Below are 20,955 nucleotides of genomic sequence, written 5' to 3'. Positions count from 1 at the left end.
TCTGCCACTTACTACTGTTGTGACCTCGAACAAGTCATTTAATTCCTCTGTGCCTTGGTTTCCTCATCCATAAAATGAGGGGAGCCTGCGGACTAAATGGCCTTTCTGAGGCCCCTTTTGGCTATAAATCTATGAGCTTGTGACCTATGTTATATTTTTTTTTGTGAGTTGAGGACCTGAGGGCCACAGAGAGGATCTGGTGATTCCAGAGAATGCTTTGACATTGAACTGAAATCACAACATACTGTTTCCTTCATGAATGAATCAGTGTTTCTGGGATTTGGGGCTCCACAGATGAAGGTCTTTCCAGCAAAATGGGAAATAAAGGAGTTGGGGTGGGAGTAGAGGGGGTGATCCAAAATCCCATTCTCTAGGCTGGGTAAGGAGGGGGCAAGTGTCTAACCATGCGAAAATTGTCAAGCCAATTAAGAGAGCATGTCTATATGCAAAGCCTTTCAAAGGGAGAAGGGATTATTAGATGTTAAGGAAAAAAGAGCAGGGAGTGGGAAGAGCCAAATTAATATTTCTTGTAAAGGGCCGTTCAGACTGAAGGATGAAGGGAAGGATTTATGACAAACAGCTGGGATCAAATTGGCATAGCCAAAATAAACTTAAGGGATTTAGCACTGGTTTAGAAGGAGAAAATACAGTTAGAGAAGGAGTAACAGAATAGTGGATGTCAAGAAAAACTTAACTGCAGTACTGCCTTTGGCATACCTTTGGCACATACATGACTTTTCCCCTTAATGCCCCTGACAGCTGTCTGAGACTATAAATTACAGAGAAGGTTTGAAAACACAGGAGTAGAGATAGGGCATGGATCGGTGATTTCATTGACTGAGGGACTTCTGGGGGTAGGGAACTTCCTCTACTGATGCCAGTTGGCACCTTCTCTGTAACCAGAGCATTGTGAAGTTGTGACTTGCCCAGGATCAAATGGGTATCATGTCAGAGTCAGGACTTGAACCCAGCTGGGCCTTAATGTCTTTGAGGCCAGCCCTTTCTGCTCTCCATTCTACTATTCTACCATCCTCTACTTTGAGGCATGTTAATTAAATGAAGAGGACGAATGAATTGACCATATAATTAAAAAAACACTAGAATAGAATCAGTAAATCAATCCTGTCAAGATAAAAGCAAAAGGAGAAATTTAGAAAATCAAAGGAGAAATTGAAACAAAATTATTATTGCACTGAATTTTTTGAAAGGCTAATTGAGGGAATAATAGAAACTAACAAAATCAATGAGCCATTGAATAATTTAATAAATAAAAGAGGAAACTAAATTGACAAGAAAAATGAACTTGATGAATTCACAACTATTAGAGAAAAAATCATCAGAATTAAATTATGTGCCAATAAAGCTGAGAAATTAAAAGAATATGGTTAAATATATTAAAAATGTAAAATTCTCAAAGTAGCAAAGCAACTCAGTTTAAAAAAGAGAAATCAAACAAGCAATAATTGAACTATCAAAGGGGAAAAAATTCTGGTCTAGGGGTTTCTACAAGTGAATTCTTAGAGTCATAGGTTATTTAATTTAAGAATATAAGATTTTTTTAATAAGATCTTTATATAAGATTTAAGACTGAGAGGAGCCTTAAAGGTCACCTCGTGAGTCCCTCTAATTTTACAGATGAGGAGACTAAAGCCCACAGTGATTAAGTGATTTGCCCAAGACCACACAGGGCTGTAACTTGTGTTGAACTCAGGTTCTCTGACTCCAAATCCAGGTTAAAGAAATATTTAATGTCCAGGTTACATAAATTATTCTCAATAACAGAGCAAGAAGACATTCTGCCAAACTCTTTTTTGAGATAAATATTGACTTGGTAGACAAACCAAGGAGGCCAAAGCAGATCAAAAAGCAGATAAAGACAAATATGACAAATGAATACTAATTTAAACAAAATTTAGGCACTGTGCAAAGTGCTGGCGATATAGAACTAAAAGGGAAATAGTCCCTCTCCTGGAGACGCATAAAGTCTGTCTCTGGGCAGCAACAGGTGCATATCCATAAAACATACAAAATAGGGTCGGCTAGGTGAAGCAGTGAATAGAGCACCAGCCCTGGAATCAGGAGGACCTGAGTTCAAATATGACCTAAGACACTTAACCCTTACTAGCCGTGTGACCTTGGGTAAGTTATTTAGCCCCAATTGCCCTTCTTCCCCCCTTCCAAAAAGCAAATACACACACACAATATAGATAGAAGAAATTCGGGGAGGGAGGTGTTAGCAGATGGAGAGAGAATTCCCTACCATCTCTTCCCCAGACTGACTACTCTCCAGCATCATCCCCATCTGCATCCCATTAGAGCCTTGGACTTCATCCCTGGGTCCTCCTGCTCATCACCTTCCCCTTCCAAGGACTAGTCCTCTATGGCACTTCCTGGCCTTCTCTTCACCATGCTGTGCAATCACCTTCCCCTTCCCCACTGTACTGCCTAATTTTGAGTACCTCCTTCTGTGTTGTTTTTCCTATGAGAAAGTAAGTTTCCTGAGAAAGGGATTGCCTTGTTTGCTTAGAATTCTGTCCCTACTGCTCAGCACATCCTTGACACTTAATAATTAATGATTACTTAATAAGTGAATGCTTAATAATTGCTTTATTCAGAAGGGCTTCATGTAGTTGGTATATGAACTATACTTGAAGGAAATGAGATATTTTTTCTCAGCAAGGTTGAAGAGATTGTATTTCAAGCATGGGGTCAGCCATATAAAGAAACAAAGATGAAAAATGGAGTATCATGTGTACAGAACAGCAAAGTCAGTTTGACTAGACTTTGGTGTATACAAAGGGAAGAAATAAGAATTAAGACTGGAAAGATAGGTTGAGACCAGGTTGTAGAGCACTTTGAATGTCAAAAAGAGGAGTCCATATTTGATTCTAGACGTAATAGGGAGCCAGTGGGATATATTGAGTAAAAGAATGAGATGGTTGGATTTACACTTTAGGAAGAATCACTTTTGTAGCTGCGTGAAGGACAGATTAGAGTAGGGAGAGACTTAGCTAGAGAACTCCATGAGAAGGCTATTGCAAAATAGATAGAAGAATAGATTAGCAGATGGAGATTGAAGAAGTCCAATAGGAGATTGATGAGGACCTGACTTAGAGTGGTGGCTGTTTGGGAGAAGGGGGTGTATGGTAGAAATGTTGTGGAGGTAGAATTAATGAAATTTGACAACTGACCAGATATGTAGAGTGAGGAAGAGCGAAGAACCAAGGGTGAACCTGAGGTTCTGAACCTGGGTGACTTGAAGCAGAAATACCAACTTTAGCAATCTTTAAAAAAAAATTACAGCTAGGTTCCCGATTAGTTTGACAAATAATTCAAGAGGTCACACATCTTCAAATCCACATTGTTTGAAGTTATAATTATGTAGAATATGATCATTGGTTCTAGCCCAATGGAAAATGCAGTGTGAATTTGCAAAATGCCAAAGGATTCATTGTTCGTACTCATTGGGACCTAGCTATATTCATTATGATCCAGTTAGATATATGTATCAGGAATGCAGTCATGGTTCAACATTAGTAAAATTATTAGCACAATTAATCATATAAACAACTAGAACAAAAACGATGTGATTATATTAATACAAAAAAAAACCACTTACAAACAGATGTATCAAAGGACTTTTCCCTAATATGATCAGCATTTATTTCAAATCTAGAGCTAGTATTATTTGACACATTGCTATAACTGCTAGCTATGACCATAAGACAAGAGAAGGAAATTAAGAGAACAAACATTGACAAAGAGGAGGCAAAATTATCCATGTTTGCAAGATGATATGATAGTTTATTTAGAAAACTCTTTATCCAGCAAAATAAACTAATCACAACAATTGCTTCATCCAAGTAGCAATAAATAAAATATCCAGAAAATAATAAGCATTTTTGTTACTAATAGGAGAAAAGATAGAAAAATTACATTTAAAATAAGTACAAAGTAGATAAAACTGTGTGGAAGTTAACCTACCAAACTATAAAAGTCTTTATAGAAATCAAGAAAGAGATGTTAGAGATAATTGGAGGGATGTTCAATATTCATGGCTAGACCCTGCCAGTATAATAAAAATGATGTTACTACATAAAATTAACCTACATATTTAATACTATGTCAGTCATATCACCAAGGGAGAAACTTTGAAGTAATAGAGAAAATATAAAAATTCATATGAAGAAATATAAAGTCATGAGTTTTAAGGGGAAAGGGGAACAAAATACGGAAATGGAGATTATCTAATTATCAGATTACTAGAGATCAGATTATATTATAAAGCAATAATTATCACAATTCTTTGGTACTGATTAAAAAATAGATAACAGAATGTATGAGTATAGCATCCCAGTGACCTAGTATTTGCTAAAATTGAGAACACAAATTACTGGCAAAGACTTTATATGAATTGCCAGAAAACCTGGAGAGCAACTTGGCAGAAAATAGGTATGCACCAATATCTTACACATTTGCTTTTGTCCATACCTCTGATTTCAGTGGTGGTATAGGGGATTCCCAGTGAGAAAATTCGTCTACTATTAACAATTTGCACACATTCTGCAACTTGTAGTATTAGATAATTGCCTGGGAGACTGAGAGATTTAAGTCAGTTGCCCAGAGTTATATAACACATATATGCTTAAGAACTTGAACCCTGGTTTACCTGACTCTGAGACCAGTTCTATATACACTACAAATTGTGGTATATGAGTGAAATGTAATATACCTGCATTACAAGGAGAAATGTACATGAAGAATTCAGAGAAATAATGAGAGATTTACATGAAGTGAAACAGTGCAAAGAAAGTAGAAGCCAAAGAATGTTATGTACATTGGTTGCAATTATGTAAATGAAAGCAGCACTAAAGACAACTGAATTTAGAGAAATGCAATCATACAGTGAATAATGTTGGTTCTAGGTAACTGATATTAAAATACTCTTCTTGTTAAGAAGGAGTGCATTCTAAGAGGGGGAGTAAGGAGAGAGTAGAAACAGATTGTGAAGGTCCTTGAAGGATTTTGGAATTTGGACTTTATTTTGTCCACGATGGGGATTCTTCATTCTTAGTGACAGGAGTGGGATGTAGATAACATAATCAGTTATGCATTGGGAAGATTCTCCTGACACTCACGTTTAAAATAAAACAGAAGGGGCCAAGACTCTAGCAGAGAGACCAGCTATGAGGCTGTTGTCTTTCAGTCCAAGAAAGAAGTGATAAAACCTTGAACTAGGGATGAGGGCAACAATGGGATGGCGTGATGACAAAGCAGATGTACTAGGCTCTTGTGTAAGTAGAATCAACCGTTCTTTGCAACCAGTTGAGTGTGGAGAGGACAAGATCAAGGAAGAAGTCAAAGATGCTTCCCATGGTTATTGGGGAGATGGTAATAGGCGCTTAATTAACGTTTGTTGATTGACGGTGGTCTCATTAATAGAAGTATGGAAATCAGAAGGATGGGCAGGTTTAAATGGAAAGATGAGTTTATTTACATCCAAGATGACTTTGTAAATCATGAATGAAGTCATATTTAAGTGACCAGTGTGTCCCTTGTGACTGTTTTGACTAGACCTCCCTGACACCTCTTCCTGCTACACACACACTCCGGCCCCCATGACATATAAAACCATTGGATCTTAATAACCCTTTATTTTCTTATCTTTACAGGTCAGGAAGAAAGGTTACTGAAGAAATAGAAGAGTAAGTTTTCCACATTTTTACAGAATTTAATGGAGTCTTAGTGCCTTTGTCAACAGTGCATATTTTTGAACTAGAGACACCCATGTTGAGTGAACACTAGAGGCTCAAGCATGTAACCTGTAATGCTAGGAAACTGTGTATGTCAATTTGACTGTGTTTTGGGGTTGAGAGGACAAATCTTGGTCTTGGGCCATGGCTCATGCTGTTCTCTGGAACTAAGAGAGCAGAGCCTGGAATTGGTGGGGCTATTCCTTAGAAGTGTGTGTCCTGGCACTAAGATGAAAACTGTATATTCTGCATCATTGAAACTGACAGGCATGATGAACCTGCACCCTACTTTTGCCATATTAAAGGAGAGTTTCTATTCTAGTCTAATTTTATAGTTTGTCAACTCAAATCTTCTCCCATGGTCGTTATTGAAAGTAAAGTGTTCCTAGTTAAATGTGGAGGATAAAAAACTAGTTGACTGATTTTGTGAACTTCACCTTCAAGGTAGAATGTAAATTGAAGGCAGAGATAAGTTCATTTTTGTATCCCCAGCACCTAGTACAATGCCTTACCAATATTAGGTACAAACAAAACAAAGGTTTGTTAAATGGAATCAAAATGAAGATGAGAGGGGATGAGAAACTCTTGGCTTATTTGGCACTGGAACAAGAAAAAGTAGAGAAAGTAGGAATTTTCATTTTCCATTTCTGTATTTGAAACTTTTTTTCCTGTTTTTGTTTTTGTTTTTTTCCTGGTGGGGAGCAGCCAGCGCCTCAGACAACGGAGCATGGAAGGATCTGATGATGGAGGAGGTGAGTCACCCTATGGGCAAATGGATTACTACAGCTATTCCTTGGATGACAGTGGAAAGGCAAGAAAGAAACCAAATCATAGCCAAGGTGCATCTGAAGTGTGAAATAGACATCAGGGAAGAAGGAAGAGTTGGCCAGCAAATAACGTATTTGATCTCTATATGTGCACACATGCACACACATATACATGTACACACATACACATCAATATATGTATATGCAGAGAGAGAGCTTTTATCTATCCATCCATCCATCCATCCATCATCCATCCACCCATTAATCTGTCTATATTTTTCTATCTATTGAGATTATATCATACAATAAGAAGCAATATACAAATTCTTCAAAGATCCAGAGGTGGTCACTTTTGTGAGGCACAGAATGAAAGGGAAAAACTCAAAATCTTGTGGAACTGAATGTTGTAAACTAAAAGCAAATAAATTAATTACTTACATTTTTTAAAAAAAGAATGAAAGGGAAAACATTAACATTTTCAGGGTCTTAATTTAGATTCAAGGACCAGGGCTGAAAGGATAGAAAGTAAGCCCCAGGTGAGATCAAAAAGCCAAAAGGTCAGGTGTTCAGTGCCTGCCCTGGGACTATGGAAAAACCTGGGAACAAGTCCTAATGATCCTTCCTATGGTTCCTAGATTTCCAATTCACTTGAGTTAAGAGATCTTCTGGCATCCCTTATGGACAAGTCTGCTTCTGGTTGCCAGATCTTGCTATATGACTTCACCCAAAACCCTTTCACTTGCCAAGTCTCTCCACCCTTCTAATAATCCCTTATGACACTGTTAAATAAGGTGCCCTATAATTCACTTTCCAAAATCTGGTTTCCCTAACATGTGTGTGAAATTGTCTTCTGCCTGCACTGACCTGGCAGCTGTGCATTCCTGCTGGGCTCTAGCCAGGTTTCTGATCTGCCCATCCTCTCTGCTGTAGTCCTACCTGCTGTTCCAGTCACCAGACAGCAGCAGGAACAACCAAGAGAAATAGCTGAAGGGCTTGACAAGACAGAATCCTGAGCCAGGACATTAATGAAGTTGTTAAGAAACTAGCAGCACAATAGGCATGGAAAATGTAGTAGCTAACAATTACACTCTGTCTTTAGCTCTTGGAATTATAACGATCTAGGAGTCCCAAGATTTTAGCCAGGATGAGGGGAAGTGCCCAAAAGGACAGATCATTGGCATTGAAAACCTTGCAAATCGCTCTGAGTTTTGGGTGAGCCTTCTTAGCTGGGTTCATCGGAAACAGGCTGACAGCTTTAGCCAACATTGTAGAAGCTGACTTGTAGTTTTTAGGGGTTCAAGACTAGGAAGTGCTGTAAGTTTAAAAAAACAATATTAAATTCACAGAAAATTACTTTATGGACTTTTGAAAGGAGATTTCTAATGAAACACACAACAAAAATTAAATGCATGAAAAACAAGTTCGCTGATCATGCCATCCACCATAGATTTGTGAAACCTTTCTTCACTCCTAGGGCTGCTTTTCTTTCTCTGACCTTCTCCCCATCATCTTCTAGGATTCCTAGAATCTCACTTCCCCCAAATCTCTTGGTAAAAGGGAGAATTCCGGGGTGGCTAGGTGGCACAGTGAATAGAGCACCAGCCCTGGAGTCAGGAGGACCTGAGTTCAAATCTGGCCTCAGACACTTAACACTTACTAGCTATGTGACCTTGGGCAAGTCACTTCACCTCAACTGCCCTGCCCTCCCCACTTCAAAAAGCAAAAAAAAAAGGGGGGTAGAATTCCACTAACTATCTCACATGATCCCTAACCCCAAACTCCTGAATGTGAAAGCTTATACATACTTGGAATTCAAGAACTGCTGCCCCCATTATAGCATCATATCCGAGAATCTTAGACTGTTAGCACCAAAAGGACCTTCGAAATCAAACCCTTCAGCTTATGCATTAGGAATCAAGGCCTGGAGCGCTAAAGCAACTTGCTTGGAATTGAGACTCTGGCAGTGGCAGTGATAGAAGGCAGTGATTAGAATATTATGATAATATCTAGCATTTATATAGCACTTTAAGGTTTGCAAAGCACTTTTCAGTTATCTTATTTCATTATTATTTTATTATTTTAATATTTAATTTTTCTATTATTTTTTTATTCATTTTTTTGGTTATTTTCTCTATTTTATAGATGAGCAAACTGAGCTAAGAAAGGTCTGAGGCTGGATTTGAACTCAGGTCTTCCTAACTCTAAGTCTAGCACTTTATCTACTGTGTCACCTTGCTGCCTCTGGGTAGCTAACTATAATAATTACAGAGAGTTATATAGTATTTTCAGGTTTAAAAAGTGTTTTTTACATATATTTCTTATTTGATCCTTGGAAAAATTATGGGGATTACCCCCATTTTACAGATGAGGAAACTGAGGCGGCAAAGACTTAATGTGACTAGCCCATGGTCACTCATTTAAGGAAGTGTGAGAGCTGGAATTTAAACCCAGACTCTAAAGGCTAGCACTTTGTGTTTAGGCCAGGCCCTGCTACTAACTAGCTCTTTGTCCTTGATCCAGTCTCTTGATCACTGTGCCTTGGGTTCCTCATCTGTTAAATGAAAATGAAGAGATTAACTAGATGAATTTTAGGGTCTTTTACACCTTTTATGGAACCACGAAATCTGGGCTAACAGCAACTTAAGTTTGTGTAGAGTTTGTCATGTTAAAGAAGAGAATTTAGTAGGCATATAAATAGGGGGAAAAATTCTCAATTTGCAAAAGAAAAAGAAAGAAAAAAAGTTTCATTTGAATTAACCTTAAAATATATAATCGAGAGCTAAATTTTGCATCTTTTATCTGTGAGCTTAATGCAGATTATAAAAGAACTGTCAGCCCCCAAATCTTATTTTAAGTTGAAAGCCTTTGGAAACAGGCTAAAACCCCATCTAATCATTCCCAGGCTTAACAATGCCATTGCTAATATAGCATAATTTTGTACAACTCTGAAACAGGGGTGCTTCGGGATAAATAAGGGCCACCTTTCTGATGGCTCCCCATGCCATCCTCTGTGACACTACCCTTCTCCCTTTGTATAGTATTCAGGTGGATAACTCTGCCTCTTTACATGCTGGGTTACATGTTTTGACAGGATTAAGTACATTGATAACCTTAGGAATAATAAAGCCTTATGACCAGCCCCACCAAAAAATGTTCAATTCCTAAAGGATGGGCCCAGTTGAGCTACTTCTAGCCCTTGGCGTTTGGGGGCTTAATTCAGTAAGTGTAGCAATCTGAGTGATCTGAAAGAGTAGAGTTTAAGGGTAATTGCTCAATTTTCTGTCTGTGTCAACAGGGAAAATGGGTAAAAGTGGCCGAACATGGCCAAGCAATGAAGCTGGATGAGATCTGAGATGCTAGGCTGTCAGTGGAATGAGAAAAATGCTATCTGTAGGAGTCTATCTTCCCCACTCTCTCAGACTCAGTTTTCTTCTCTCCAGGTTCATCTCTGCCTTGCTGTCTCTAGGCTTTGCTTTCTCTTGCTTTCTCTAGACCCTGACCATTTCCCCATATATGTCCTTTTCCCATAAGGAACCACTTTGGAGCCTTTTCATAAAAAAGAATATTTAAAGTAGAAATAAAATTGGAATCCAGATGCTTTTTTTCTGAGATTTTATTATTATTTTAGTATTTATTTTTTAGCTTTTCCTGTTTGTTGGCACAGATAGGCATTTATACTTGATCTTGAATTACAGCATTCCTTCTGGTTTCTCTACCTTCCTGTAGAGTTTCCTCATTTGTAAACTCAGGGGTCTCTTGAAGTTCTATGATTCTTCTGAAACCACATTAACTTATATCTTATACCAAAGAGAGAGAGAGAGCTGCTACCATGGCTCATAGTATTGTAGAGAAGAATTACAAATCATAGATTTCTATTGGGTGGGACCTCAGAGGTCTCCTACTCTAACTTCCTCATTTTACAGGTAAAGAAACTGAGGTCCAGAGAAATGGCAGTGAGTTTTCCAAAGTTCTCTGTGCTTTTGAACCAAAATTCTGGCAGACCCTATCAAGACAGAACATGGACACAACCAACCTATTTAATTTCAAAGAGGCTAAACGCTAGTTGGGTGGTTGGATGATGAATTTCTGTTTCCATTGTTACAGAGGGTTTGTGAGCTGCTTCAGCAGAGAGAGAAAAGGATACCCATGAATTTAAGAGTCATTGAAATTTTGAGGTATGGAGAGGAAACATGATGTGATGGGAATAAAAAAGACAACAACCCAAAACCCAAACATATTGGGCAGGTAACCTGACTACTAGATACCTGGAAAACAGTGAAACCTAGATAACCACTTGTCCAAGGATGTTGTAGAGGTGATTCCTGATCATGTGAAGGTTGGACTAGAATACTAGATGACTTCTGGGATTCCTTTCAATCCCATGATTCTGTGGTCCTCTTTTACCTGTCTGTATCAGATGGTGCTGTTGACAATCCGCTTCTCCTAAAACACTCTCTTGTCCCTTGGCTTCCTTGAAATAAATGTTTTCTTGTTCTCTGTTCACCTGATAGCCTGATCGTTCCTTCTTGGCCTCATTTGTTGATTCATCATTTTTCTTCTGTCCCCTAAATGTGGATGTTTCATGGCTTTGTCCTCATATCTCTTCTCTTTATGTAGCTTCACCTTTCTTGGTCTTCTATGCTCACCTGTTCAATTTTCACAATAATACAAATGACATATCTATATCTGTCTATCTATATATCAGAGCTGGAGTTTAACCTCAAACTAGTATGTATGTACATACACATGAGTACATATGTATGTATGTGAGTATGTATGTATGTAGCCATTCCCTTTTCTAGCTTATTTTTACAGATGAGGAAACTGAGGCAAAAAGAGTTAAGGGACTTGCCCACAGTCACACAGCTAGTAAGTGTCAAGGCCAGATATGAACTCAGGAAGATGAGTCTTCCTGACTCTAGGCCCAACATTCTATCATCACCTATCTGCCACACACACACACACACACACACACATGTATATGTGTATTTGTAGATGTATATATACAAATGCGTATGTATACCTATTTCTCTCCATCCATCCATCCATCCTTCCATCCGTCTGTCTGACTGTCTATCAATCTACACTCTCAGTTGGCCATTTCTACTTGGAATTTTCTGCTGACATCTCAAACTCAACATGTTCTGTTTTGGGTTTTTTTTTTCAAAATTTTATTTTAGACCCAAACGCCAGAACACAAATACAGAATAGAATAAAGAAACAAAAACATATCATAAACTTAAATATTGGAACTTAGATGTAAAATTAGAAAAAATAAAAGCATGTCATGTGCATCGCAGAACGTAAAAGAGGATTCAAAATATGTAACAGTAGATTTTCATTTCAAGGAAACCTATATGATAAATAATACTCATTGTGTTGAGAATTGTCCATCTTTTCTTTGCTTCCTTGTGAGTTTTCTTTTGTTCTCTGCTGTGCACTTTTTAACTTTTTTCCGCTCCCCCCAAACTCCCCCCAGAAGGCTACAATAAAACTCAACATGTGTAAAACCAAACTTATAATTTTCCTGCTAAAATCAAAATTCATCTTAACTTCTCTGTTTCTCTAGATAGTACCATTACCCAGGCTCAAAACAATAGTCATCTTTGACCCTTCTGTCTCCCTCTCTGTAATGGCCCTCCCTTCCTGCCTCAAATTAGTTGCTAAGTCATGTTGATTCTACTTTTCCAATACCCCTTGAATCTTTCCCTTTCTCTCTACTCACGTTGCCACCATCCTCATCTAGACCTTAATTACCTCTCACCTGGATTATTGCTGTAGCCTTCTAACCATCTCCCTGTTTCCAGTCTCTCATCCCTCTCTTTAGCAGCTGAAATAGTCTTCCCAGTGGATAGTGGATCATGTATGTTATTCCCCTGTTGATGAATCTTCAGTGATTACCTGTTGCTTCTAGGATAAAATACAAGCTTCACTTAGTCTCTCATTACCGTTTTCCATGGTTTGGCTCCAGCCTATCCTTCCAGCTTTATTTCAGGTTACTCCACTTTGTGCACTGAACCATCGTGGAAAGGAAGACGGCCTTAGAACTAATTGGGTTCAAGTCCTGCCTGCTGACTGTCTGATCCTGGGCCAATCACTTTAATCTCCAATTTTCCAAGACTGTGACTGACAGAGAATGTGCTGATTTGTATTGGTAGAGAGATTTTCCTTATCTGAGAGTGCCCAGTCTTTGGGAAATCACAGGTACAATCTGTGTCTCTCTCCCATGCATTCTGCATTCTAGCCAAACTGGATTGCTTAACTTGGCATTTAGTTGTGTTTGCCTGTGTTCTATCCCCTTCTGCTCCTGCCTGCTAGTTCAGCCTGTACCTGAGTATGACTCCCTTCTGTAATATCACTTGACAGATGGTTTTCCAGCCTTTACTTATAGACATCTAACGATGGGGTTCCCATTTCTTGCAGAGGCAGCCCATCTCTGCCTTTATATAAGTCATTGACAGAAATGTTCAAACAGCCCAGATGCCTGGGACATTGCATACATAACATGAAACCATTGTGACTACTCTTTGAGTCTGGCCATTGTCAGTTCTTCATCTGGCTAATTGGGCCATCAACTAGCCTAGCCCTTGCCATCTTTTTTCCCAAGAATGGCATGAGAGATTTTGGTCAAATGCTTGGTTAAAATCTAGGTAAACTCTGGCTATGCTATTTCCCTGATCTGCTTACTAGTGAAATATAAGTTCTATCAAAAAAACAAAATGAGATTAGCTTAATCTGATCCATTTCCTGTGAAGGCATGCTGACTCTTTGAAATCATCACTTCCTTTCCTTGATGTTTACAAAATTTTCCTTTAACTTTTTGAGAATTTTGCCAAGAACTAGAAAGAGTTCGCTTTGGAGTCAAAGCATCTGAGTTCAAATCCCACCTCCTTTATTTACTGTTTGCGCAATCTTGGGCAAGTCACTTATCTTCTCAGGACCTCTGTAAAACGAAGGGGTTGGATTAGACTTTAAATCCCTTCCAACCCTAAGTCTATGAAACTATTTGTGAAAGTTAAGATCAATGGACTATAGTTTGTGAACTTTATTCTCTTCCCTTTTCTCAAAATTGGGACAACATTTGACTTTACCCAGTCTGAAGGCACATCTTCCGTTTGCCACAGGCTTTCAGAGAGTGTTGGAAGTGGCCCAGAGGTCACATCTACTTGTTCTGATGATGGGTTGAGGTGTAGTTTGTCTGGGCCTGGTAACGTGAACCAACCAAGGGCAGCCAGTTGTTCTCTTATTGTCTCCCTTCCTGTGTTTTCTCTTCCCAGTCACCATTTTTTTTTCTTTCCTTTACAGTCCAAGGACTCTTTCCCTTGTCAGAGGAAACAAACATCAGAGTTGAGTACCTCCACCTTCTCTCTGCCATCCTTTATTATCATCCCATCTACCCAAATAATTTTACTACAGCGCTTTTTACTGACAGTAAGCCTATGTAGTAGTTAATAACAGTTTCATTTGACCTGTTTTCCAAATGAGGAAACCCAGGGTCACAGAGATTAAGTTCATGAGTGTAATGTAATAATATAATAATTATAATAAATGTCAGAGCCTTGATTTGAACCTAAGTTTTGTGACTTCTAATGCTGTGCCCTTCCTATGTCCCCATGCTTCCTCTCCACCAAGCTCATTTTAAGAAATAGAAATAGTCGGGGCGGCTAGGTGGCGCAGTGAATAGAGCACCGGCCCTGGAGTCAAGAGGACCTGAGTTCAAATCCAGCCTCAGACACTTAACACAAAAACTAGCTGTGTGACTTTGGGCAAGTCACTTAACCCCAATTGCCCTCCAAAAAGCAAAAAAAAAAAAGAAAGAAAGAAATAGAAATAGTTGTTAGAATAAATAAAATTATAGAGCTAGAAAGGCTGTTGTAGTTCAGTATCACCTGTCAAGCAGAAAAAGTTAAGAAATGAACACCAAAAATAACATCTTCATTGAGGTTAATTTGTTATATTTGTTAATTTGTTCTCATGAATCCAGGCTTGCTCCATATAATCATTGCTTTCGTTTTTGAGTGCTGACAAACTTTGCATTTTTAGTGATTCATTCTAGAATTTTGCTGGGGATCAACTTCATTCTTACCACTCTGTGGAATCCACCTCCTTTTTTGGAAATCAAGATATTTTCTTGTGTCCAGATCATCCACAGAGCACAGGCAACATGTCAGCAATCACATCTCTAAGTTCTTGGGGTGTAATTCATTTCAACCAGGAGACTTGAATTTATTGTCTTTAGGCGGGGTCTTATTATTCCCTTATTAGTCTTTTGTTCTATAGCAGGGGTGGGGAACCTGTGGCCTCCAGGGTCCTCAAATGTGACCTTTGACTGAATCCAAACTTTATTGACCAAATAAATCCTTTTATTAAAGGGATTTGTTCAGGACTGAATTAGAATCTAGTTTATTGAATTGAAATTTAATAAAATAATAATAATAACAATAATCTTTAAGGTCTGCAAAGAACTTTACAAATATTATCTCACAAAAACCCTGGGAGGTAGGTGCTGTTATCATCCCCATTTTACAGATGAAGAAATAGAGGCAGGCAGAGGTTAAGGTGACTGGCCCAGGGTCACAGAGCTAGTAAGTATCTGCAGCTGAATTTGAATTCAGGTCTTCCTGATTCTAAATCATACATTCTATCCATTGTACCACTTAGCTGCCTATGGGATTAAGCTGTATATTTTTATATTAAGCTGTACATTTGTCTTTGTGCTCCTGTTTTTTAGAAAGAAGCAATTTGGTTCTTTTCAGCAGCAATTTGCACTTTGTTTTTAGAACCTTTTACTTCTGAGAACATTTGGAGTATATATATATTTATTAGTCTATTTATTTAATTATTTTGAAGCCATTGACTGCTTTCCTGAGCTCTGAAGCCTTGTCTACAGACACATTAAGGCTTAGTGGTGAAGTAAGACCCAGAGCAGGGGGTGGCTCATTTGACCCCCAGAGCAGCAGGAATGGCTGAAGATGAGGTGGGTGTTCTAGTGACGTGGACCAGAATCTTAAGTCAATTAGACTCTTCCTTTCTATGGGTCTTTTCTTTTCCATCGAATCTATAGAAATTACTTCTGGATAATGTATTCTTGTGCCTGTGGCAATTGGTGCACAGCATGAGAATTCTTTTCAAAGGAGAGATATTTCTTAGCAGGTCGCAGGCCTTCAGTTTCAGGAGAACTAGAAAGAGCCTCACTGGGGCTGTGTGAATTGAAATGTGGATGCTGATGAGTTTGCCTGGATTATCAAGACCCGAAGGTGCTAGGAACATGGGAAATTAAGGTGGCAATTCCCCCCATAGTATCTGTCCCCTGAAATGTAGGAGAGGAAATTCATTGGCATCAGAAAGGCACGAGAAAGAGATGCTGGAGGAATTCCCTTAAATAAGAGTTTGAGCCAACAGGGTCAGGACAGGGAGATGCCGTAATGAGGCTATTGATGGAATCGATGGAGGTTATCATGTTACTGTTACTATATCTAGCATTTTAGTAGGCTTAAAGGAGATTTAAAATGATGAAAGCAGTACAGTGATCATAGAACTCAGAACTGGAAAAGAGGCCAAAAGCCATATAGTACAATCAGAATAGGGGGAGGAATGTTTTCTCAACATTACCACCAAGTGGTTATCCCAACTCGACTCCAAGTCACACAGGGCTCACTACCTGCTGAGGCAAGCCATTCCACTTTTGATCCGCTCTAATGACAAGTAGGTTTTTCCTTATTTTGAATGCAGCCCTGTCTGTTATTTTTACCAGTTGCTGATAGTTTTCCCTGTTTAAAAAAAATGTCAAAAAACTAAACCCACACTCCCCCCAAAACAGCAACAAAAACCAAGCAACATCTTGGGTCTGCTATTCACTGTCTTTGTGACTGGGCAATTCACTTCTGCTCCTTGTGCCTTCTCAATAAAAGGGGTCCAGACTAAATGAGTTCTGAGCTGGCTAACATGTCTTAAATCTGATGATCCTAAGTCTGTCCTCTCTTCCACATTTGAATACATTAAGGGAGCAGTCCTATATCCCCCAATTCCTCTTTGCACCAGGCTAAATGCCCTATACCCATCATTCAATCTTTGTATTATTTGGCTTAAAGTTACCTTCACCCTCCTGAGCAGTGTTTTCTGGAAACATCCACCTGTGAACAAGACTTTGAAAATGTGACAGCCAGAACATCGTTCTTCAGTCATCAGGGCAGGCAATGTGGTGGAGCTCTGACCCTTCTTGTTCTATGTACTGTTACGTTGTGGTTACATATGTGGCATCTTGGTTAGAAGGCTGGCCTTGGAATTGGTAAAGGTCCAAATTCTGCCCTTGTTGCATATTAACCATGTGATCCTGGGCAAGTCATGTTCTTCCTGTTGCCCCAGGCTACTCTTTAGGACCATGAATTATTGACAGATTGCTATCCTACCTCAGTTCAAAGATCTTCCACTTGAAAAGTTCCCTACATGGATGAAATCACAGCCTTGAATATACAAAAAAGATCATGTTAGTGTTTTTGAATATTGTGTCACACTTTTGGCTGTCACTGAGTCCCCTGAAAGCTTCATCTTTTTTCCAATTTATTGAATTGTTCTTTTTTCCATTGATAAAAATGTCTAGAGATATAATTTTTTTATTATAATTATTAGGACCACTTTGTATCCCAAAAGTCTTGATGTGGCTTATTGTTGTCATTTTCTTTGATTAAAATTATGTATTATTTCTATAATCTATTCTTTGACCTAACAATTCCTTAGGGTTAAATTATTTCATTTCCATTTAAGTTTGATACACTTCATTGATTTTATTTTTTCTTACATTGTGGTTAATAATGATGATTTAATATTTCTGCTTTCCTGTCTTCTGTGGCCTAGAATAATGTTCAGTTTTTGTAAAGCTGCCATGCAGAGCTGAGAAATACATATATTTCTTTCTATCCCTACTTGATAATGTCCAGAGATCTATCACATTTTCTAAAATCCCATTCATATCTTGAGCATATTTGTCTTTTTAAAAATATTTTTCAGGCGGCTAGGTGGCACAGTGAATAGAGCACTGGCCCTGGAGTCAGGAGGACCTGGGTTCAGATCCAGCCTCAGACACTTAACACAAAAACTAGCTGTGTGACCTTGGGCAAGTCACTTAACCCCAACTGCTCTCCAAAAAGCAAAAAAAAAAATTTTTTTCTATGTATGTGAAAGGGACACATTAACGTCCCCAATTATTATAATTTTGATGTCTATTTCTCCATGTAACTTGATTAACCTTTCTTTCATGAATTTAGATGTTATATTCCTAGTTTCATATATATTGAATATGGTTTAATTCATAAACTAGGATGCATTATCTAAAATGTAGTTTCATTGCTTATTTCTTTTAATCATGTCTATTTTTACTGTTACTTTATCTGAGATCATTCTTGCTATCCCTCTATATGGCCAATGCAAGACCTATAGCGGCTGCTATGAATACGCAGGTGTATTTCCAGGGTTGAATCATAAAATATAACAAAATCTCTTTCTGAAAGATGAAACCAAGATATTTATTCAGATACCAGAAATCCAATTCTATTGTGGTAACAAAGAAGTTTGTAGACATCATGAATCCAGGGAACACCACCATCCCCAAGCCTTCCCTCTATCAGACCTCCCCACAAACAAGCTCCCCTAGGCAAAATTCTTCCCTCGCTCACTAACACTAGCTGCTCTGCCTCAGCTCTCTCCTAAGCTCTGCTTCACTTTCTCTCAACTCTGCCTCACTCTCTCCCAGCTCTGCCTTGCTCTCTCTTCCTGCTCCACCTGTTTGGCAAGCTCCTCTCATCATGGGCTCCATGTGACTCAAGCTGTGTCCTGGGCCAAAACTTAAAGCAGGTCACATAGGCCTATTAAGTTGCAGGGAAGATCTTCAAATTCCCTTAACATTATATCCTCCTTTTTAAAATTAGCCTGATGTGTAAAAAAAAATCTGCTCCATCTCACTTTAATGCTATGTCACTCTAAATTTCAAATGTGTTTCTTGTTAACAAGATTCTGTTAGATTCTATATTCTAATCCACTCTCTTACACTCCTGTGTTTTATGGGTGAGTTCATCCCATTCGTGTTCATTGTTATGATTATTAAATTCTGTATTTTCCTCCATAATATCTTCGTATTTTTCCCTCTTTTCTTCCAACTCCCTTCCCCTTCTACAAAGGAGGGGGAGGAGAAAGAAAAGAGATCTGATCAACACCAGTAATCTATACCGTGTCTCCCCGATAATAAGACACTGTCTTATTAATTTTTTTGGACAGAAAAACACCAGAGGGCTTATTTTCAGGGGAGGGCTTATTTTAATGAACATTGACAGCAATTTTAATAAACAGGTAAATGTGAACAAAAAAATGTACCTTTATTCAATAAGCAAATCACTGGGGAAGAACAGGATGATGCGCTCACTGCTGCAGCTCTGATTGGATGCAGCTCGGAGCACGGCGTGTGTTTCACCTGGGGGGGGGGGAATGGTGCATACAGAGGGTACCGTAATGTAGCGTGTAGCGCAGGGGATCACCTTCCCTACAGTAGCAATCTCAATAGGGATTATTTTCGGGGGAGGGTTTATTTTAGAGGAATCTTACACAGTAAGGGGAGGGCTTATTTTCGGGATAGGTCTTATTATCGGGGAAACACGGTAATTGAAGTACTTTTTTCCCCCTATTTTCCATCCCTCGTATTTTAACGACGGTCAGACCCTGTTCTCTGCTTCTTATACATTCTTCCTCTTTTTTTTAGTCCTTACTTAATGTTGAACCCAGGGTGGGGAACCTGCAGAACACGAGACCCTCTAGTTCCTCAAGTGCAGCCCATGGGAATCCAAGCTTCACAGAACAAATCCCCTTAATAAAAGGATTTGTTCTGTAAAAGTTGGACTAGTCAAAAGGCCACACCCAAGGACTGAGAAGGCCACATGTGACCTCAGGGCTGTAGTTTTCCCACACTTGGTTTAACCCTTTGAAGGTGACTTTAATTTTTCTTGTGATTATTTTCTCCTAGTTCCTCTTTTATACCCCTCTTGTCTTTATCTGTCACTACTGAGTTTAATGTATCTTAATACCAAACTCACTTACCCCTTCATTGTCTGGTTCAGATAAGAGTGAGGTCACAAGATGCTACTCTCTTAACCTTTCCTAAATGTTCATATACTCACATTCTCATGCAACTTATTTATGTGAAATAGTAATTTCTTACCCCTTCTTTCCCATTTCTTCCCTAGTATATTCCTTCTTCTCTTCTTTTTCTTAAAACCAACAGAACAGAACATATACCTAAGTCCTATGTTTCTTTTATTTACCTCCTTCTCTGACCTTTGAAAGCATTAGGATTCTGAAGCAATATCTGTCTCTTCTCCTATTAGAATATAAACTCTTCATCATCATTTACCTCCTTCCAGTTGTTTAAATGTATTTACCTTTCTGGGTTTCTCTTGACTAGCTTTGTTTCCATTTCAAAATTTCCATTCATTTTTGATATTTTCATCAGGAACACCTGAAAATTTTGCAGAGTAAATTCCTTTTGGTTGTAAGTCATTAAGCTTTTGCCTTGTGTAATATCATATTCCAAGATGTTTTTTTCTTTATAGTAGTTGCTGCTGAGACTTAGATGATCTTGACAATGGTCCCATGCTACTTGAATTCTTCTTTCTTTCCTTCCTTTAGTAAGAACTTTTGACTACTTGCATTTTTTTTCTTGACCTGGAAACTCTGGACCTTAGCTATGACATTGCTGGATATTTTCAATTTGTTGTTTCTTTCAGGAGGTGGATTCTTTTTATTTTCATTTGCCCTTAGGTTCTAATAGATATGAGCAATTTTATAAGGTTTCTTAAAATATGTTATCCACGTTTTTGTGTGGTCAGGATTTTCAAGGAGTCTGATGTTTCTTAAATTATCTCTTCCATACCTATTTTCCAACTCGTTTCTTTTTTATAGTAGATATCTGCTATTTTCTTTTATTTTTTCAATCTTTTCACATTGTTCTAATATTTCTTGTTACCTCACAGAACCACTGAGTCCTCTTTGTTCCAGACTGTTTTTCAGGAAGTCCACTATTTTAAGATTTTCCACCTTCTGTTCTAAGCTGTCCATTTTCTTTTCAATTTTTTTCTCCTGAACTCTAATTTAATTTATAATTTCATTTATTATTTCTTCTATCCTCTCCTGTAGTCCTTTTGGCTAGGCCTTTTTTTTCTTTGAAGCTTTATAATTAGTTATGTTGGGTTATTCTTTTCTTCTAGATTTACCTTTTAGACTTCTCTTAACCCATGGTATTTCCTCTTTATGTTTGGTGTTTCCTTCTTTTTCTTATATTTTCAGCCTCAGTCTTTGTACTGGGGTTTGTGGTCATACATGTCTTCTAAAGCACTCTTATTTGGGTTGGGTGGGCTTTATTGGGTAGGTCCTGTCCCCTTTGTAATTTGGCT

At 38.3% G+C, this 20,955-nt stretch overlaps 1 protein-coding gene across 1 annotated transcript in view; it reads left to right on the top strand.

Annotated features, from left to right (window-relative positions):
- IFT43 (intraflagellar transport 43) overlaps positions 1–20,955 on the top strand; it is a 345,957-nt gene that overhangs the window by 305,758 nt on the left and 19,244 nt on the right. Inside the window, exons 5-6 of the mRNA XM_069091931.1 lie at positions 5,673–5,705; positions 6,459–6,505. Of these exons, the coding sequence (XP_068948032.1) occupies positions 5,673–5,705; positions 6,459–6,505 (80 nt within the window). The remainder of the gene's footprint in view (positions 1–5,672; positions 5,706–6,458; positions 6,506–20,955) is intronic.

Source organism: Petaurus breviceps, unplaced genomic scaffold (genome assembly GCF_028583685.1).
Source record: "Petaurus breviceps papuanus isolate PSGF00001 unplaced genomic scaffold, PetGlider_PUasm1.0 189, whole genome shotgun sequence".
Classification (NCBI taxonomy): Eukaryota; Metazoa; Chordata; class Mammalia; order Diprotodontia; family Petauridae; genus Petaurus; species Petaurus breviceps.
Note: the sequence above shows the minus strand (reverse complement) of the source record. Positions and strands in the feature narration are given on the sequence as shown.